The sequence below is a fragment of the Lontra canadensis genome, unplaced genomic scaffold, assembly GCF_010015895.1.
Source record: "Lontra canadensis isolate GAN:19392208 unplaced genomic scaffold, GSC_riverotter_1.0 scaffold89, whole genome shotgun sequence".
NCBI classification, from domain to species: Eukaryota; Metazoa; Chordata; class Mammalia; order Carnivora; family Mustelidae; genus Lontra; species Lontra canadensis.
The window spans coordinates 6,959,617-6,978,800 of record NW_022631083.1 but is presented as its reverse complement, the minus strand read 5'-3'; the positions used below and the strand labels follow the sequence as shown (position 1 = coordinate 6,978,800).

General features: G+C 42.6%; 1 protein-coding gene across 2 annotated transcripts; it reads left to right on the top strand.

The window, feature by feature from the left end:
• Positions 1 to 5,788: 5,788 nt before the first annotated feature.
• On the top strand, positions 5,789 to 16,915 carry ARRDC4 (arrestin domain containing 4). Of its 2 annotated transcripts, none has more exons than XM_032836042.1 (8): positions 5,789 to 6,329; positions 10,653 to 10,719; positions 10,961 to 11,108; positions 13,109 to 13,211; positions 14,203 to 14,459; positions 14,947 to 15,109; positions 16,220 to 16,374; positions 16,752 to 16,915. In XM_032836042.1, exons 1-8 carry the CDS (start codon positions 6,041 to 6,043, stop codon positions 16,806 to 16,808), a joined length of 1,239 nt encoding a protein of 412 aa, XP_032691933.1. In that variant the 5' UTR covers positions 5,789 to 6,040; the 3' UTR covers positions 16,809 to 16,915. The 2 variants fall into 2 exon arrangements, with proteins under 2 accessions (XP_032691933.1, XP_032691934.1); XM_032836043.1 differs by lacking the exon at positions 5,789 to 6,329 and adding an exon at positions 7,438 to 7,498.
• Positions 16,916 to 19,184: the final 2,269 nt, after the last annotated feature.

Sequence of the window (19,184 nt, the reverse complement as noted above, 5' to 3'; positions counted from 1 at the left end):
ACACAATGCTAACCATTTCCAGGAGGATATGGTTAATACAGAAAGGAGCACTTCAGCATCAAGGGCAGTGTGTACTGTGCTACGAGGGAACCCCAACTGGGAGAGCTAAACTTTTCCTCTTTCCTCTCCTTAGAGTAAGTGAGGCATTTTTCCTTCTTCTTTTCTCTTCCATCCTTCTCCCCTTCCTTCCCTTCTCTTTTCCCTTTAACCATGATACTGAAAGGCAACGTTATGAACACAGAATGACTTGGGTCTGACCTTGGTCTTGTCACTTACTGAAAATGGAACGTGAAGCAAGGCACTCCCAACGTTCTGAACCTCGGTTCCTTGTCTGTAAACATGGATCTCCATCCCAAAATGGCCCCTCACAGGAATTTTTGGGAGGTTGAACGGGATTACACGTGTTGAGCCCCTAGGCTGGTGTTCAGTGAATGGTAAGGTCAGATCATCCTTCTTCCTAGAGATCTTTGCTTGGTAAACCTGACTTCCAATTCAGGAAGCAAATGAGTTTCAAACCTCAGTCAGCCTCCAAATAAAAATCAAGGTATGAGTAAGCACAGATTAAAGTTACCGCATAAAAATAGTGAGGCAAAAGCAAGAGGAATGTGTGTACCCTCCAAAAAGATAATGGATGTGTGTTGGTTCTTACGCAGCATTTTAATTACCTTTTTAAGATGGGAAGGATCGGGAAAAATAAATTCTAGCGCTGGAAAACATAGAGTCACGCAATAAAACACCTCTCTCCCGGGGACTATAACTAAAACTTTGATAATAAAAAGGTGGGGGGGGAGGAGGAAGAAAAGGAGAAGGAATAGGAGATAGCTAAGCTCTGGTGACAGCAAGTGGCTTGGGAAGGGAAGTCAAAACTTAAGAAGCAAACTATCATGAGTGAGTTTTTTGGAGGGTTTTCTTTCATCTCTTGGCTTGGAACCAACGAAGATGCCACTGTGGAAATACACACAACCACAGGCAGCAAAAGTATCATAGGGCTCCCCTACCTTTCAGTCACTGAACCAAGATCAAGTATTCCTACAAGCAGGAGACTATGGGAAAAAAAATTCCCAGTTGCTATTTTGGAATAATTTTAAACTTACGGAAAGTCTGCAAAGATCGTCTAATGTTCCCATGCACCCCTCACTCACTTTACCCTATTGTTATCATCTTATACCATGGTCCACTTTTTAAAATGAAGAAAGTGTTCATTGGTACAGTTATCACTTATCATGATGTGTACATTATTTTCACCAAACTCCAGACTTCATTTGGATTCACTCGTTTTTGCATGAATGTCATTTTCTGTCCCGGGATACAATCTTGGGTACCCTATTGCATTTAGTCTTGTGTCTAGGGGTTTCTCGGTCTTTTCTGGTTTTTATGGTCTTGAGAGTTTTGAGGATCAGGTGTTTTGTTGAATGTCCTTGTATGTTTGCCTGATCTTTTTCTTCTGCTTAGATTGGAGTTACGGATTTGGGTAAAGAATACCAAAGGGAGTGATGTGCTGTTTTCATGACGTCCTATCAGAGGAAGATGCTATCAACATAATGTATCACTGATTATGTCAGTCTGGCTAAAAAAAGTGTTTTCTGGATTGGAAGCAAATCACTAAATCTGGTGCAAAATCAAAGGGAGAAGAAAGAGAATCTACATCACTTACTGGAAATTCTGCCCTGCCCTAAAAATGGCTCTCCTCCTGGAGCTACAGTGAGGTGTCATATTGGCATTACCTAAAACCTAAGAAGAAAACTTGTCTTTCTGGGAAATCCCCATCTCTTCCTCTCTTTTCCCTTGCTACTTTGCCTTGAGAGTAATCCCGATTGTACAAAACTACTTAGTAGCATATGTGGCTTAAACTTTTAGATAATCGGCAAATTTCTACTCAGGGGATTGGAGAAAGGGGTCCCTGGAAGCAACAGAAAATGGGGCAAATAATGGAGAGGAAAGAAATGGACAAGAGCATCCCTTAATTCTGTGTATGAACTAACAGAAGTCCTGGGCTCATTCTGAGCTGCTCACATGGAGAAAAGACCCAGTGCCAAAGAGCAAAGGATTTGGAACTGAGTTGACATTGGAACCACAGCCCACATAAGGTGTGTCTGGAACAGACTAAAGATACCCAGGTTCATTGCCTGTTGAATAAAAATAGTTGACATTCTCCAGAGGATTTTAATATATCATAATACTCAAAATGTCTAGGATATAATCTAAAATTCCTAAACATAATAAAACCTGGAAAGTGTGACTGATGCTCCAAGGATGAGATAGTCAGACGTCAACCTCAAGATTACCCAGAAATTAATTTTTTTGAAGATCTTTAAACAATTATTAAAGCCATGCTCAAAGAGATAAAGATAGACACTCTTTATGAATGGAAAGATAGGTGTTCTCCTCAGGGAAATAAACTATTTTTTAAATGAGTATTTTAGAACTGAAAAAGAAAATATCTGAACGAAAAAATTCACTGGAGGATCTGAATAACACAGTGAAGCAGACAGAGAAAAGAGTCCATGAACTTGCAAAGAGACCAATAAAACGTACCCAATTTCTCCAACAGAGAGAGAAAAGAAAAAGAGTGAAAAACTGAGACTCTCAAGTTCCTATGAGACAGTATCAAAAAGATCTAATATTCATATTTAAGTCCCCAAAGAAGCAGAGAAAGAAAGCAAACAGAAAAAAAAAAAAAAAAACATATATGGGAACAGCAGTTTGAAGGATCGCTTGGTTTCTTACCAGAAACCAACGTTCTCAGAAGACAATGGACAACATCTGTCAAGTCTGAAGAGAAAAGAACTTCCAACTCAGGATTCTGTATGCAGCACACATATCCTTGAGTAATGACATCAAAATGAAAACATTCTCAGAAGAAGAAGAACTAAGTGAATTCATTGTCAGCAGGCCTCTTCTAAAACAAATGTCAAAGAAAATTCTTCAATCTAGAATGTTCCTGTGGGAACTCAGAACTTCAGAATAAACAAAGAGAAAAACAAAAATGAAAAATACATGGGTAATTATAATAGAGCCTTTTTCTGTTGTGTTTTTTACAATATGTATAACTATCAGAAGCAAAAATGTAAACAGTGTCTCGAGGAGTTATTGATATCCGTGGATGTAATATACATACTCACTATGACATAAAGGGGGAATACCAATTCCTAGAGAATCTGCTTAAAATATACTACAAAGAGATAGAGTCTGAAAATTGGTAGATTTAAATGGGTTACTCAAAGATGTTCAAATAATTAAGAAGAAAGCAAGAAAGGCGGAGCAGAGAAACAAACACACATACATACCACATAGGCACAAATCAAGCAAATAATAAAATGATACACCTAAAACCAGCCGTATCGAAGATTGCATTGTATGTAACTGGTCTAAACACATCAATTAATGATGGAGACTGTCAGATTGGATTTTTTATTTTTTAATATGCTGTAGCTGCTATCTTAAAGCTAGCAGAACTCCAATAGCCATAATAATGTATGCACCATAAAAACAGAATTTTATCTGTAAATGGGGGGGGCACCAGATAAATTAAATCACCAGATAAATAAAATCCACCTAGTCATAGAATAGGTTTTGTTTTAAAATCCTCATTTTTTAAGGTTTGGCGGAGACAGCTCTTCTCTACAGCACACATGGCCAGGCCCACTGAAGTCAGTTAAACCGCTCTAGATTGACCACACAACAGCCATCTGCTAACAGAGCTCTGATTTTGTTTAGCCCCCAGAGAAAAATCACTGGTCTGATCAAATTGTAATAATCTCATTTCTTTTTGCCAGTTAATGACCTATGGTGCACAGATGAGTCCATTTTGGCCAACACCATGTAAGAAGCCTATTGGGGGCATCTAGGCAATGTATTTCTTTTCAAAAGGAGAGAAGAAAAAAAGAAAAGAAAATCTACTTTTTTTTTTTTTTTTTTTTTCTTTGTGAGCATGGACTCTCTTGCTTTATTTTGCAAATTCTGGTTTGGGATATTTAGAGCTATGGTAACCACCGCCACTAGGAAGGGAGCAGAGTATGACAGTGGAGGAAGATAAGAGGAGTCCATTGAACCAACCCTGAGAGCACGTGCTGTTGGACTTCTGGTTAAGTAAACAAGAAGTCTATCTATTGCTTAAGCCAACGTTCGGCCATGCATTCTACCTGTAGTAGCAAAGACAGCCCAATCTTTCTCAGCACGGAATGTCTGCCATATGTGCATTTCTGCCTTTTGGGCATGGTTAGAGCCACTACCCTTCCTCCTTTCTCAGCCACCTAATTTGGAAGGAATGGGGGGAGAAGACAGAAAACATCTGTCTAAAAAAGATGAAGATATAGTAGAGTAAGAGGCAGAGTACTCTTCATTTATTACAAAGAAATATAATAATATTTGGGTTGGGATTCTTTCACTCAAGGTCAACATTACTGAGTGCTGATTTTCTCCCAAAGTGCGTTAGGTACTACAGGTACAACAGTGAGAATATGTTCTGTGCTTCAAATGGCAGTGATGAATACTACACAAATAAGAATAGAAGGTGAGGTTGTGTTAGAAAGAAAAGTGGGCGAGCATGTTGGGAACTCTTCTGAAGTCGTGAGAAACTAACAGCTATCTCAGAACTATGCAGAGATTTGTAGACCTTTCCACTTTCTTTCAGAAGTGATAAAGACACTTCGAAGTTGTAAAGCTTCAGTAAAATTTCACGTTAATAATTTAAACTCAAAGGCGGCAACAAAGCAACCTTTCATTTGGGATCTTTGAAAAAAAACAAAAAAAGAAATACCTACTTCAGGAAAGTTTTAAAATTTTAATCCATCTGTGATAACACCTCACTAACTTGGAAATTAGGTAAGGGAAGAACTTAAAAGGGTTAGAAAATGGCCAGATAAAGTCAGCTATGCTAGATGGTAGGGGAGGGGGAAAAAAGAGTTGAGAAGGAATGGAATATTAAAGAACAAAATGAAAATGAGGGTAGGCAAAAGGAGCATGGGCGTGGAGAACAAGTCCTGAAGGCAACTCCAAGTCGTCCTGAACTATGACAAGGAGGTCAGGAAATCCTTTCGGGTGGAGCAGAAACTTGGGGAGTACACACCGTTTTGAAACAACCTGATTCATGACCTTGTTTACAACAGGAAGAATCAGTGTTCTAGGCTATTCGAATACCAGCTTAGAAAACCTGTGAGCCCAGCAGAACTCCTTGGGTGTTGTGCCAGGTTGAGAATCAGAGCGTTCATCCTTCCAGTCTGTGGTTCTTTCTCAGGCTGGGAATTTCGAGACCTTAGAGAGGCGGGGCTTGGGAACCTGGAAGTTGGTAGTTACCAAGTTATCCATGAAAGCTTCCAGACAGCTGGCCACCCACCCAAAACTCACAGAATTATTGCTGAGTTCCATTTTCCAGGGTATGTATTTCCCCAAAAGTACTGCAGATTAAATCATAAATACGAGCCAGTTGCAGTCACAACCGCATATACCAGTGAGAACCCAGAGACTTCTGCAAACAGGCCCCACGACGCGAGAAACCCCGCCCCCGTTCGTAACCATGGGAACGGCTGACACTCCGCGAGCCGGCGATTCCCGGTTCCGCCCCCTCCCTAACAAATATTGTTTCCCACTATCTGTCCACATGGGCGCACCGCCTCACTATTGGTCAGTGACCCAGGACTGTGCCTTGTTCCAGCCAATAAGCGGCCTGTGCACGTGTACGCCTGCGTACCCCGATTGGTCACTGCTGTCTGATCACGCACTGCCTACCTGCGCCATCCGGTGCGTGGGAGCGCCTATGAAATGACTCGGTAGCCATTTACAACCAATCGGCACGAGGCGGGACTCACAGCTGGCCTATGGACGCGCGCCGGGGGTGGGCTGTCCCGGCCCCTGTCCAGGCCCACCGGGGTTTGTTAAAGCGATAGGCCCCGCGGCGCGCCAGGGCTTCACCGGGTACCGCACAGCGGCCGCAGCGGCCCTCAGCGTGCGGCGGGCGCCCGTGACAGCGGCGCCCCTCCGCTCGCCAGGCCGGCTCCAGGCAGCTGCCGATCTCCCTGGCGCGGCCCCATCGCCCGGCGGGATGGGCGGCGAGGCGGGGTCCGCGGCGGCCGTGGGCTCCGAGGGCCGCGTGAAGAGCTTGGGTCTGGTGTTCGAGGATGAGCGCAAGGGCTGCTACTCGAGCGGCGAGACGGTGGCGGGACACGTGCTGCTGGAGGCGGCCGAGCCGGTGGCCCTGCGCGCGCTGCGCCTGGAGGCCCACGGCCGAGCCACTGCCGCCTGGGGCCCGAGCCCTGGCGCCGCATCCCCGGCCGCCGCCTCGGAGGTGGAGTACTTGAACGTGCGCCTGAGCCTGCGCGAGCCCCCGGCCGGTGAGCGAGGGCCACGGCCCCGGGGTCCCCGATGGGTCACGGAGGCTCCGCAGAGGGGCTGGCAGGAACCGGGAGGGCGCGCGCCGGCGGATGCCCACCGGCTAGGGAGGTGGGGGCGGGATCCGGGGCTGGGGTCCGCCCACTTGGTGGCGGGAGCCTCGTTTTGGGGGCCGGTGACGGGAGGGTAACAATGCCTGTGTCCCCCGTTGCAAAGCACTGGGGCGATCCCGAGAGAGGAGTGCGCACGTCTACCCGGCGCCTCACGGCCGGCTCGCTTGGGCCTGCCCAGCGCCAGGCGTCCCAGGACCTTCCAGGACCTCCGCTGGAATGAACCGTTGCCATGGGAACCTGTGATGAGCAGTCAGAAATCTAAGACCTGAAGATCTAGGTCCAGTCCCTTCGGGCCTGAGGGATGGAGAGCGGAATCAGACGATGAGGTTCCATGCTTGGTGCTCAGTGTTTTATGGGCCTCCCCTTCTTCCCATCCTGGGGGGTAGACTCGTTCTCGGTTCAAGATGAATTAGCAAAACCTCAGTCTTGGGAAGAGGGAAGTAGTTCAAGGAGTTCAACGAAGGAAGTGTTTCTTGACCATCATACTTGGTTTCTCTCTTCTGAGAGCAGAGTAACTTAAGAGTTCTGCTTCTGCCCTATATTTTGTCTTTTATTCTTTGCTTCTTTTTGTTAACTTGCAACATCCCCCTCTCCTCCCAGCCGCAGTGTAGGCCTTTTGAGACAGTGGGATCCGGGTGTTTTAAGTTTCGGGAGGAACGATTACCCACTTCTAGTCCACTCTTGTGAAGGCCACTTAATAGTGCAGGTCTTTCCAAGTGCTTATGTGGCAACCATGACATAGCTGTTTCATCTCTTTGTATGCTACGTGTATACGTATAAAATTTTATAGAATTGTATATAAGAACTATGCAAAAATTGATCATCTTAATCATGAAAATACTAGGAACAGTGAGTCTTGCTCTTCATGAAGCTGGTGGTACGTGCTTTAAACTATTTTACCTTCCTGCCTAATTCAGCTTTTATCTATAGAAGGAGAAAATGGTATAAACAATCTTAATGCTTTAACTGTCTCTGTGTCTTATACACAGTAAATTGTATGTGCAATTTTGTCTTTTCCTACATTGGAGAAGTAGACTGTTCGCAGTTAAATCCTCAAGGTATGTGAGAATCCAGTGATCCCAAGTATTGTAGTGAGGAAAGAGCATATTTGGAACCAAAGCCTTCTTTTGAATTCACCAGTGCAGTGTGTTGGGTCACCCTCTCCTCAGTGTGGTTTCCAGGATCAGCCCACACATGCCTCCCCCAGTGGTTGGGACAACACAGATTTTCAAGATGGCTGACTGGAGTCAAGGATCATGGAAGAGAAATGTAAAGTGGTTTTGTCCAGGACTTTGGACTCTCTAGATCTCTGTGCCCATAACTACTGAGTAAATAGAAGTGAGATTAATAGCAGTTGGACCTGGGATTAGCAATAAAGAAATTGCCTTGGTAGAATCTGGTCTGACAAATACTATTTAGAATCACAGGCTAGATCTTGCTTTTTCATTCTGATGGAATAGAATGTCCTAGCCTAGGCAAGCTGAAAAATTTTAGCTTGTTTTCTCAAAAGATATCATACCAAATATCAGCAAAAATTGTTTTATTTAAAAAAATCATAATTTGCTTTAGGGGATCTCATGAGGAAAAAAAAAGGACCCGTAATATCTATAGCTTGGAAGAAGTTAGCAACTTTACATAATTATAGATTCTCAGGGTCATTTGTTTTACAAAAATTAGCTGAATTTCAGTCACCCAAAGAGATTTTTAGAAATCTAGATTTTTGGAAAATGTGTCTATGAGATCTATTTTCAGGAAACCTCCCTAGATAACTGTTTGGCACTGTTAATCTAATCTACTTGCTATCACTGTGATTGATTTTCTTCATGTTTTTTTTTAATAATTGAGGAATTATGGTAAAAAGACAAGACAGAACAGAGAATTGGTTTTACTTGGTCACCCACCAGCAGTATGACCTTGTGGGAGTCCCTGAACCTTCCTGAGCCCAAGTCTCTGACTCTGTAATGATGCTCTAAGCTCCCACTTAGTGCCCTGAGTGAGGAGCTCAGGCCCTAAGACCATTGGTGACTGGAATGCCTCTCTGTGACACTGTAGTCCTCAGTGTATAAGGCAGAAGCACTGAATCATGAGAACAGAGGCGGAAATGGGCATGTGATTCAGCTTGTGAAACTTTAAAAAAAAAAATAATAGTCATAAGAGAAAGGAAGAAAACTAAGATTTGTTTCCAAATCCTATAAGCTGGGTTTATCAACTTTCTCCATTTGTGTTCCTATTTATGTATGGAAGTGATTGAAAGTCTTGTTTTAAATGTTCTAGTTCCTGTGTTCATTTGTATTCTCTATGATAAGAGAACTTTCTCTCTCTCGGTAGCCCAAGTAATGCTCTTCTCCACACATGCCCACTGTGCCCAGCCTCATGCTGTTCCCTTCCTCTGAAACCCCCTCCTGCGCCTCTCCGTGCTAGCTCTCAGGTGCAGAGCAGGTACCGTCCCTTCCCGGGGCTCCTGCACTCTGTGCTCATTACTGTGTGTGTGTCTGTAGCCTCTCCTCCTGTGGTCTGTCCGAGGATTGACCTTACTCATCTTTGTATCCACCATGCCTGCTGTCTAAGCGCTGTGAGGTTTGAACTCACATGAAACCCACGTTTCTAAACATTGTAAAGGACACGGCTTGTCATATTCCGTAGTCCAAGGATTGTAACTTAGAACTTTAGTCCAGCTCTCATCGGGACTGCCTGGAGCCTTTTACTCTCTAGCACAGCTGTAACAGTGCTGAGTCTCACTGGGAGGACAGCTCTGGGCACCACTGAGCCCTGGGGACCACCTTCATCACTGTGGTTGAACAGGGCCTCATGTCCCTGTCCCTTGTTCACTTTGCCTCCAAGTCCCCTACTTGTGCTATGTTTCTTATTTGAATGACCTTTCAGTGGTAAATACCTTACTTTTATTCCCCCTAATATATTACATGCTGAAAATTGAGGACAGATTCAGAAGACTAAATGGGCCAATAATGCATTCCTCTTTTCTGAAAGTACAAGGTTAAAATGTTAATTGTTTCTAGTAAGTAAAAAAATACTCCATTTTACCAGCCCTTTAAATGCCTCTCTCTTTTTTGAATGAACGGATACAGTAGGAAGCTCTGTTTTTAGTATCAACTGACCAGGCAAATCTTGAAGAAAGTTCTCATCTCTGTTGCACTTTCTTCCTCTGAATCGTGCCACCCTTCATGAGGGGGTTTAGTTCACAACTTGAATCGATGAGCATAAAGTGAAGGGGAAGTTTCTAAGTATCTCGGCAGAGCTGTCTGAACCACGTGACAGCCTGGCGTTGACTTTGGATCTGAATGATGCTGGTTGTTTGTGTGTTCACGGGAACTCCAGCAGTGCCCCGGCCTCCCAGGGTCCATCTGCCCCCTGTAGCTCGGCCTTGACAAGCGGGGCTAAGCCTCTGCGTGAGAGAAAACCCAGCTGGCTGACCCAGGCCCAGACTGGGAGGGAGGAGTCATGGCTGTGCTTGGCAGACCCTGCTCTGTATGTTGACTTAACCACCAATTAACTAACCACCTATTAATTGGTAGAGCTTAAGTGTAAATGCATGACCCTTACCTCATAAGTTGTCCTGTTGGTTTGGCTGTTTGGAATTATACTCAATCTTCACAATATCCTAAGGAAATTTTTCACCTTCGTTTTGCATTTTTGCCTAAGGAATACAGAATCAGATTTTTATGGTACACCCGAAATAAACAGATGCATTTTTTGCTAAATCAGCTTTCAATCCATTTTAATATTGGTATTTCATATTAGTATAATAGTATACTATAACATATACTATTAGTGTAATAGCATTGGTGTGTGTTTATAATATAATGTTGGGACACTTGTGCTAGTTTATGAGTGGGCAAACAAATGTGTATGTGTACACGCACCCACATGTTACAGGTATACTTGTGTGTGCATGTATACATATATGTGCTTGTATATACATAATGTGTATGTACATGTGACCTCTGGGTTCTGATACTTGTGTGATTGGTCTCTCTAAAGGTGGAAGCTGTATGCGTATATATATGGTTTGAAATTAATAAAACTTGGTAGAAACTGATTGACATTCTAATTCTCTAAATCTTAGAGATTAATATACTTTTTGGAGTATCCTGGATACTCCAGGGGAAACCTCCCTTTAAAAAAATAGGACTTAAGTTGTGAAAATTCTTGATCTAATAGGAACCTCAGTTAAAAATGTATTTTCTTTTTTAGGTGAAGGCATCCTCTTACTACAGCCTGGAAAACATGAATTTCCATTTAGCTTTCAACTTCCATCTGAGTAAGTGAAACGATACTACTTTTATGATTTTCTTTCTCTGCAATACGCCAGTCCCGAGGGGAGGGTGCAGAGTATCTCTGAAACTCAGCGATGCCCATTGATCTTGAATAACCCCTCACAGACTTCCCCTGTTCACATTCTTCTTATTTTTTTTAACCCAAACCAACACTTTAAGGGTGTTTTTCCAGTAGTGTTTTACTGAAAGATAAACTTCTCAATTAACCTCTTTGGTTTGTTTCAGACCTTTAGTAACCTCATTCACTGGGAAATACGGAAGTATTCAGTACTGTGTGAGGGCAGTTTTGGAAAGACCCAAGGTACCTGACCAGAGTGTGAAGCGGGAGCTCCAGGTTGTTAATCACATCGATGTCAACGCACCAGCGTTACTAGTGAGTCTTCTTCTTCCTCTTCCTCCTCCCCTCCCTTCCTCGCTTCCATCAGTAGTGCTGTGTACACCAAGCCCATGCGGCGCTAGCCCGTCCTGTCACTTTCTGATACAGTCTTGTAACCCGTGGGCCTTCGCGATAAATGTGTGATTCTAGGTTGGGCAAATTACAAATTGTGTGTGTTAATACTATTGATTATGTCTCCGTTGTTCGGGGCTGCTTTTGCCAAAAAGTTACACAGGCTTGAAATGCATTAATAAGGCTTAATAACACTAATGCGCACACAGAGAGGGCTTACTTTTCCCAGAGCGGCCACATTCACGGGGCGGTGGTATTCTAAACTCTTCAATAATAGCAGGTTGAGGAACAGTAATTATGGAAGAGTATTAATCAAGCTCAGCCTGTTATTGAGGCTCAGGCCATTATGCTATGTATCCTTCCATTTTGCATGTCATTTTCCAACATTAAGTAAGTGCGTGCAGCTGCTGTGGAGAGCCTTTCTCTTATCATTTCCTTATGACAGATTTGGCCACATTAAAGCATTGAACTTCTAATCATCACCAGAAATACTGTAGGCTGATAAGAAAGATTAGGCTGTAAGTAACAACAGAATAGGCAAGATGGGAGCTAATGAGCTAGATTCTTTTATCTAAACCCATATTATCAAAATAATATAAAATTATACCTTGTACTTTCATGATAGCTATGAGGACCTAATGGTTCTTCATTTAAATATGAATGAATTTTTTTTTTTTTTTTTCACTTCATAGAAAATACTGGGATAATTTGAACTTTTCCATCATGATACGGATGCTCCAAAGATGTATCATTAGTGCTGGGGGTTTCTTTTGCTAGCCAGTGTTTTTAAAGAGAAAGGTAAAAAACAAGTTCAAAGGTGTTTCACCCAATTGTCATTCGAAAATGGAATGGACTTCACTGTAATGTTCACTTCGAGAGGGTGGCGGTGTATTGGTTACGCTCTAGCCGCGTGGTCCTTTGGGGACAGCACCCCGCCGACCAGGCTGAGGCTCCAGTTATAGCTGGAAGTTACCATCCACATAACACCTTAGGTTTTTTTGTTGTTTTGTTTTTGTCTTTTTTGCAAATTGACAATACTGTCTTGTGCTTTTAGAACTACTTAGAATTGGGAAGGTGACTATTTCTAAACTATGGGACCATCGTGGCAAAGGATTTAGGGAGATTTTCTTTTTTTTGCCAAAAAGAGAAACTACTAATCCTTTAATTTTTTTTTTAAGTAAAAAAAATTGCAGCTTTAGGTTTTACGATGAGCTTTTTTGGTTTGTGCATCTTTAAAATGGAGCATTTTAGATGCTAAAGGTGGGGAGGCCTGTTCAGTAACTTTGTGGGTCCATTATGGTAGGCGTGTTGTGCTGTCCTCACACAGGACCCCAAACCAGTCTCAGTAATGGGCACTTGAAATTTCTGCCTAATCATGCATTTCTGCATTTAGGAAAAGGCCATTTGCTTCTTCTTTATTTTAGACTCCAAGACAAATAGAAGATTTTGATTATTGATTTTTATACCATTTCTTCTTTTACTTAACCTACACGTAAAGTCTTTAAAAGAAAAAAACATCTCTGTCATGTTGTGAAAATTCTTGATCTAATAGGAACCTCAGTTAAAAATGTATTTTCTTTTTTAGGTGAAGGCATCCTCTACTTTCTACTGTTATTTTTTATCATTACCTTAAGGAAAGACATATCATTTCCCAGAATTATAATGATTGTAGGATAAAATAGGATGGTATCAGCTTATTTGAGTCTGACAATTCATCTTAGTTTTCCCAAAAAGAGAATGATTTTTTTTAATGCTTTATGTTTTAGCAAGTATTTTGCCTAATATATCCCACGAGGATGAAAAAGTTGATTTGTTTCCTAGAAGATCTTTCTACTCAACTGTTTAATAAAGAATGATGTAATTTTAAGTTCTGTGAGTTTTCTACTGGTTTAATTAAAGTCATGTTATTATTTGAAATTTTCAAGACCCCTGTATTGAAAACTCAAGAGAAAATGGTTGGCTGTTGGTTTTTCACGTCTGGTCCTGTCTCACTGAGTGCCAAAATTGAAAGAAAAGGATACTGTAATGGTAAGCAAAATGTTTGAAAGTCCAAATGGAAGAGTCATGCATGTTATTAGCTACTTTTAAGTGATTTTTAAATAGTGTGTTTTGTAATTCATGAGGTACAGACTGCTTTAAAACATGGATAATATGGCTTTCTGTTTTTCATATAAATAATGGATATGTACGTATTTTTGTTTGGATGAGTGGAGTCCAGTAAAACTCCTGGTATTTCTGACTTCGGTCCTTTCACTTGAGTGACAAAGACTAAAACTGGGAGAATGGGAAAATGCCAGCATTTTACTTGATGTTACAAAAGAACGTCAGGAGCAGTGTTGCTCAGAAGAGCACCGTCGCGGCATGAAACTCCTGTGGGGCGTTCTGACCCCGTGCCGGGGATGTGTGCACAAACACAGGGCGTGAGCGTGTAGAGCAGGAACTACCCGAACAGTCAGATGGATACTGGAACCACCATTTGTGAAGGATCTGATTCCGTCCGCCGGATCTGGCCTCCACTCCAGGATTCTAGCTCACTGGGGATGGATGTGGTCCAGGTGGTGGAACGGTGGACACATAACGGGGGTGGGAAAGTCACCTGCTCCGCCCATTGTTTCATTCATGCCTTCACATCGGTTCCTTAAATGCAACGTCTGTGTTCCTCTGTTAGCGAGATTTTAACTTGATGGGCATTAATGAGTTTGTTAGTGATCTTTTGTACTTAACATCGTACTTAGCATCGTAACATAGGTCTTTTAATTTTTATGGATGCTAGTCATTTACATATCTTTCAAACTGGCAACGTACTATTGCTACATTAGAGAAGCAAATAATGCAGTAAGTAGAAGCCAGCATCTACCAAGATCTGTAGTGAATTCTCAGGTCTCTGACGCGGATTCACAATACAAGTTTTCCATCAAAGTTCGCGTGGCGACTTTTGCTTTAATTGCTTAGCGGCTCTCTTCCACCGTGGTAAGAACTTTCTGAAAAGTCTCTGAAGGTGTTTTTGTTCTCTTTTTAGGAGAAGCCATTCCAATCTACGCAGAGATAGAGAATTGTTCCTCTCGGCTGATTGTTCCCAAAGCTGCTATTTTCCAAACCCAGACGTATTTGGCAAGTGGGAGAACAAAGACTGTCCGGCACATGGTTGCCAACGTGCGAGGAAACCACATCGCTTCTGGGGGCACTGACACGTGGAATGGGAAGACTCTGAAGATCCCACCTGTTACTCCATCCATCCTGGATTGCTGCATTATCCGAGTAGACTATTCCTTAGCTGTAAGTGGGGAGCTCTTTACGATGGAAAATATGCGGCACTCGCTGCCGTATCTGCACGAGTGTACACATGTCATACCTGGGGAACTGTCCTTGTAGATCAGCATTACAGCAGACCTGGGAATGGTGAAGACTGGCCTTTGTTCTTAATTGAAAACCGTCCCCCTAAGGAACTGAATTAACTTAACATGCATTAAGGGGTCTTTGTTTTATTGAAAACATAGACTTCATTTTTTGTAATTACTAAGTAAGCCGTGCTCGCTTACAGTAAAGTACGTTAAGGCTACCGTTCCCCATCACAGAGCAGTCCCTGGATTTCCTGGGCTCTTCGTCTGGTTTGTTCTTCATTTTATTTGGTCACAGTCATTTATAGTTTTCTTGGGGAAGTGGTGACGGCAACAAAGATCTTGCTTCTGTGAAAAACTAAACTGGAGGTCTAACTTAGAATTTTGCCTTTCTCTCTTCTTCTTCTTTTTTTTTGACCTGTTAGGTGTATATTCACATTCCTGGTGCTAAAAAATTGATGCTCGAGCTGCCCTTAGTGATCGGCACAATCCCATACCACGGTTTTGGCAGCAGGAACTCTAGCATCGCCAGCCGGTTCAGTGTGGACATGAGCTGGCTGACGCTGACTCTGCCCGAGCAGCCTGAAGGTACGAGGCTTGGAGGTTCTTTCCGCTGGGGTGTTACACGTAGGGCCCCCGAGGACCGCGCAAGACCACCGGTGCTCAGACGACGGTGGCTCCCGCCCCCACAGCTTTCCGGACTCTTCTGAGTACTGGACATTCCAAAACTGCCTTCCTGGCAGGGACCTGGAGAGCCTCGCTTATCCTGGACACAGAGGTGCCGATGGCAGAGCCTAGAATATAGTCTTCATCGCTCGATTCCCATTTATTAACAGTAAGACAACACGAAACAGAATCCGCATACGGTGCTATGTATTTTCTGTAGCCTCATTTCAGTGATTTTCTTTTTCTCACCTGCACTATATCCTACACCTCTTAGAAGAGTAGAATACAACCTAGGACAACCTAGAGGTCCCCGGATACATCCATACTGGGGGCCACTTATACCAAGAAGCGCCGCAGCGTAGATGTCAGGGTGATTCTGAAAGTAAATGACCAAAGGGCTCATTCTCCAAAGTATTGTTGAACCTGTGACCTGCAGACCCAGGAAAGGTCATAAACTAATTTTATTGGAAGGTTTTACCTAAAACAACAGTTTTCAATAGGAATGGTAGTGACCCCCAGGAGAGGTTTGGAAACGGGAGGGTGTTTGTTGTTTGAGCCCAACTGGCATTTTAATTAGCAGAAAGCGGAGATGCTGTATGTCTTGGAATGCACAAGACCATTCTGCACAAAGAACTGTTCACACAGAATTTTGTACCACCTCGTATTAATGAAGGTGTTTTTATAATTACCTAATTTTGGTGTCCATATAAATAGCATTATTTGCCCAGTTTTAATATGAATTTGCAGGATGGTAACTGCAAAGTAAATCAATGAACAATTATAGTTTATTGTCATATTTTTATCAATAAAGTTCACAGTTTTGAACAAAAAAAGTAGAATACAGTAACTTAGTAGTGATTTCACAACAGCAGAGTATTCTGTCTTGATGGGCACAAAAACTTGCTCGTTAGAGGCGGGGGGGGGAAACCATTGTTTGCAAATTTAGCTAAATTTCTTATTTTGGTAAGAGTTCAGAAGAGATTGATGTGATGAATTTTTGCATGGATTTCTGAGACTCTGTTTTTGTCGCAGCGCCACCAAATTATGCAGATGTGGTGTCCGAGGAGGAATTCTCTCGACATGTGCCTCCTTACCCCCAGCCCCCTAACTGTGAGGGAGAAGCATGCTGTCCCATGTTTGCTTGCATACAGGAATTCCGGTTTCAGCCTCCGCCTCTTTATTCAGAGGTAAGCAAAATTAAAGAAAATGAGACTTTTAGTTTGCCCTTGGGAAATAATCCTTTATAAGTATCTGTTGCTGATTCCTAATTAGTAAGGGATACATATTTAAAAAAGTCTTCTAGTGATGATAGACCGGCACTGATCCAATTACCTCCTTTTGTAATATTTTCTTTGTAAATGATAGCATGCCCGTAGAGTACTGTGATCGCCTTTAAATTGTGTTCTGTGGCCGTGGAGTACAGAGCACTTAAGTGACCCGCTGGGACTTCTTATTAATAGGCTCAAAGCAGCTTGGCTTCTAACCACCGTGTAATTAGAAATAGACACTGAGATCATTTGTCGGGTCCTGGGGTTAGTAAGCCTGGTCCTCTCTCCTTCTGCAGGTTGACCCGCATCCACCTGATGTTGAGGAGACCCAGCCCGTTTCCTTCATTCTCTGAACAAATGTCAGAAATCACTGTGTTCATCATCAGATTGGAGTGTCCGTTCCTTCCCCCACCTTGCCTTTTTGGAAAAGAGGGAGAGAAGAGGAATGCAAGAACAGAAATGAACAGATCGAAGGTGATGGAAATTAAAGAATATGTGAACTTCCCAGTGAGCCAACAGGATCATTGCACAAGCGGATGATACGGTTGTGTGTCCCCTTTAATGCAGCGAAGCAGATGTGGAAAGTCGACGTGACAAGAACGTCCCGGAAGTCCTGATGGTGACCGAGTAAGTGAAGGGTGCCTGCGCTGAAGAGAAGAGACTGTGTGCATAGAGCGGAAACGCTACGCAAGTGTCACTTTAAAAAGGTTTCTCCGAGTGGAACAGAAGTTACCCCAAGCTTTAAGGAAGTATAGACTCATTGGGAGCCTTGATTTTGAAGGAGGTAGCAGCGCAATAGGAAAGGCCTGCCCTAAAGATGCATTGTGACGCTGACATCCAGGGGCTTCATGCTTTCTTACAGTGTCCCATAGGACTAACGTCCCTGGGAGAACCTTTTGATGAGGTCCTAATGTGGTGACACGGTTTCACTTTATAAATCAGCTCTACAGTATTATGAAATCGAGAAAAGGGTTCCTTGCAAGGCATGTCAGTTCAGAGGGGAAAGATGAATTTCAGCATGAGAACACGTTTTGTCGAAGGCTAGACTTTTTACCCCCTTTAAGTACTTTGGTAGGATATGTGTTTGATTTTCTCCATGTCTTATTCATCTAGGATCACAGTAGGAAAAAAAAAAAAAGGGAAAAAGAGGAAGAAAAAAAAAAAAAAGGTTATGTCCTCAGACTGCCTTGATAACTACACAGGGAAAAAAGTACAAAAAACAAAAAACCAAAAAAACCCCAAAAGCCTTTCTTAACCTACCTCTAGTGGGGTTATCAGAATCCTTTGAAAACTCCAGGCCTGATGGGCCTTGTTTGGAGTTTCCGCTAATCGGCAGTGGTCTCCTCTTCCGAATCGCTGAATCTGTGGTTGGACCAAGGGAGAGATCCATACGGCTAGTGTCAGATGGAAGTTAATATACGTCTACCAAAGGGTATTTAAAAATAAATGCAAAATCAAAAGAGGGTACAAATAACCATGGTTTTTAAAAAGGACAAACTGAATTCCTGCCCAGAGCCTGACACCCGCAGACAGCAGTCCCTGTGCTGTGCACTCTTACTCCCATTCTAGTTCCTCGGTAGTTCCAGTTAAACTGTGATTTTTTTTTTCTTTCTTTATCATTTTGGTGCAATATTTTATTATCATTTAACCTCAGGCTATTTTGACCAACAAGATTGTGTTGCTGCTAGAAGTCTGAGCAGTGTTTTTACCATCCCGCACTCCCCTTCTGTTGGTGCCCACGTGGCCCCTTACTTCTCCTTTCATCTGTTGTCGGTTTCCTGAGCTGAGAGTGTTCCTGGACCCTAAGTGAAAAGGAGGGGAGGCGGGATCCCCACGATAATGATTTTGGACCAGCCGAGTACTTTGGTTTTCTCGATGTCCTACGGGTTCGACCCAGAAACCCTGGTGCTTCCCATGCAGAATGCCATACTTCGTTCCCCAGAGCGAGTGATTTTTCTTTCAGTCCCTATATTCAGTCCCAAGTATCAAAGTTCCTCTAGGGTTAAGTTTTGTATTTAGAAGTTAGCTGGCCAATCTGATCAGGGATTTTTCTACATGCATTAGGTAAACGTATATTTCTCCCCCTTCTGGACATACCTCTCTTTGTAATCACATAAGCATCTTAGGCAGTTTTTTCATCGCAAGCCACTATTTAAAATCACAGTGCAAAACTGTACACCAATAATTGTGGTACTGAAATTGTCACAGAACTTTTATTTCCTGGTTTGGTTTTTAGTGCCTTTTTTTTTTTTTAATTTTGCTTTGTTTTTGTGTGTTTTTAAACAGGTATGTGTGTTTAAGTGTTATCTAAGCGGTTTTGTTTTTCCTCTAAAAAAAAAAAAGATCCTCTTCAATTGTTTCTTGACTTCTAAGCTGTGCTTTATATGCCTTGTCAAGACATTGTCCGTCTCTGTGATACCAAAAATAAAGGGAAAGAAGCAAAGCAGAGCCGTATGAAGGAAGGAAGTTTAGTTATTTGACCCCATCTAGAAAGCCAAGTTGTTGGCTTCCAACGACTCAGTGGAATCCTTCACTAGGATTGTTTTATCACCTGTAACAGAGACATCATGAAATGTGCTCACAAAATTAAAGCAAAGCTGATTTTGGAGCACTTAAAAGAGTAGGTAAAAAGTATGATTTGCCTTATCAAATTGGTATCAGTATATCTGACTTTAAGCAGTAGGTTGAAACTGCATACCTTTTCTCATAATCAAGAAATTATTCTATGA

Coding starts and splice junctions, on each gene's coding strand:
- ARRDC4 (XM_032836042.1), top strand. CDS start 6,041: ATGGGCGGCGAGGCGGGGTCCGCGGCGGCCGTGGGCTCCGAGGGCCGC. Junction 11,109..13,108: donor TCAACGCACCAGCGTTACTA/GTGAGTCTTCTT, acceptor GAAATTTTCAAG/ACCCCTGTATTGAAAACTCA. Junction 14,460..14,946: donor GAGTAGACTATTCCTTAGCT/GTAAGTGGGGAG, acceptor TTGACCTGTTAG/GTGTATATTCACATTCCTGG.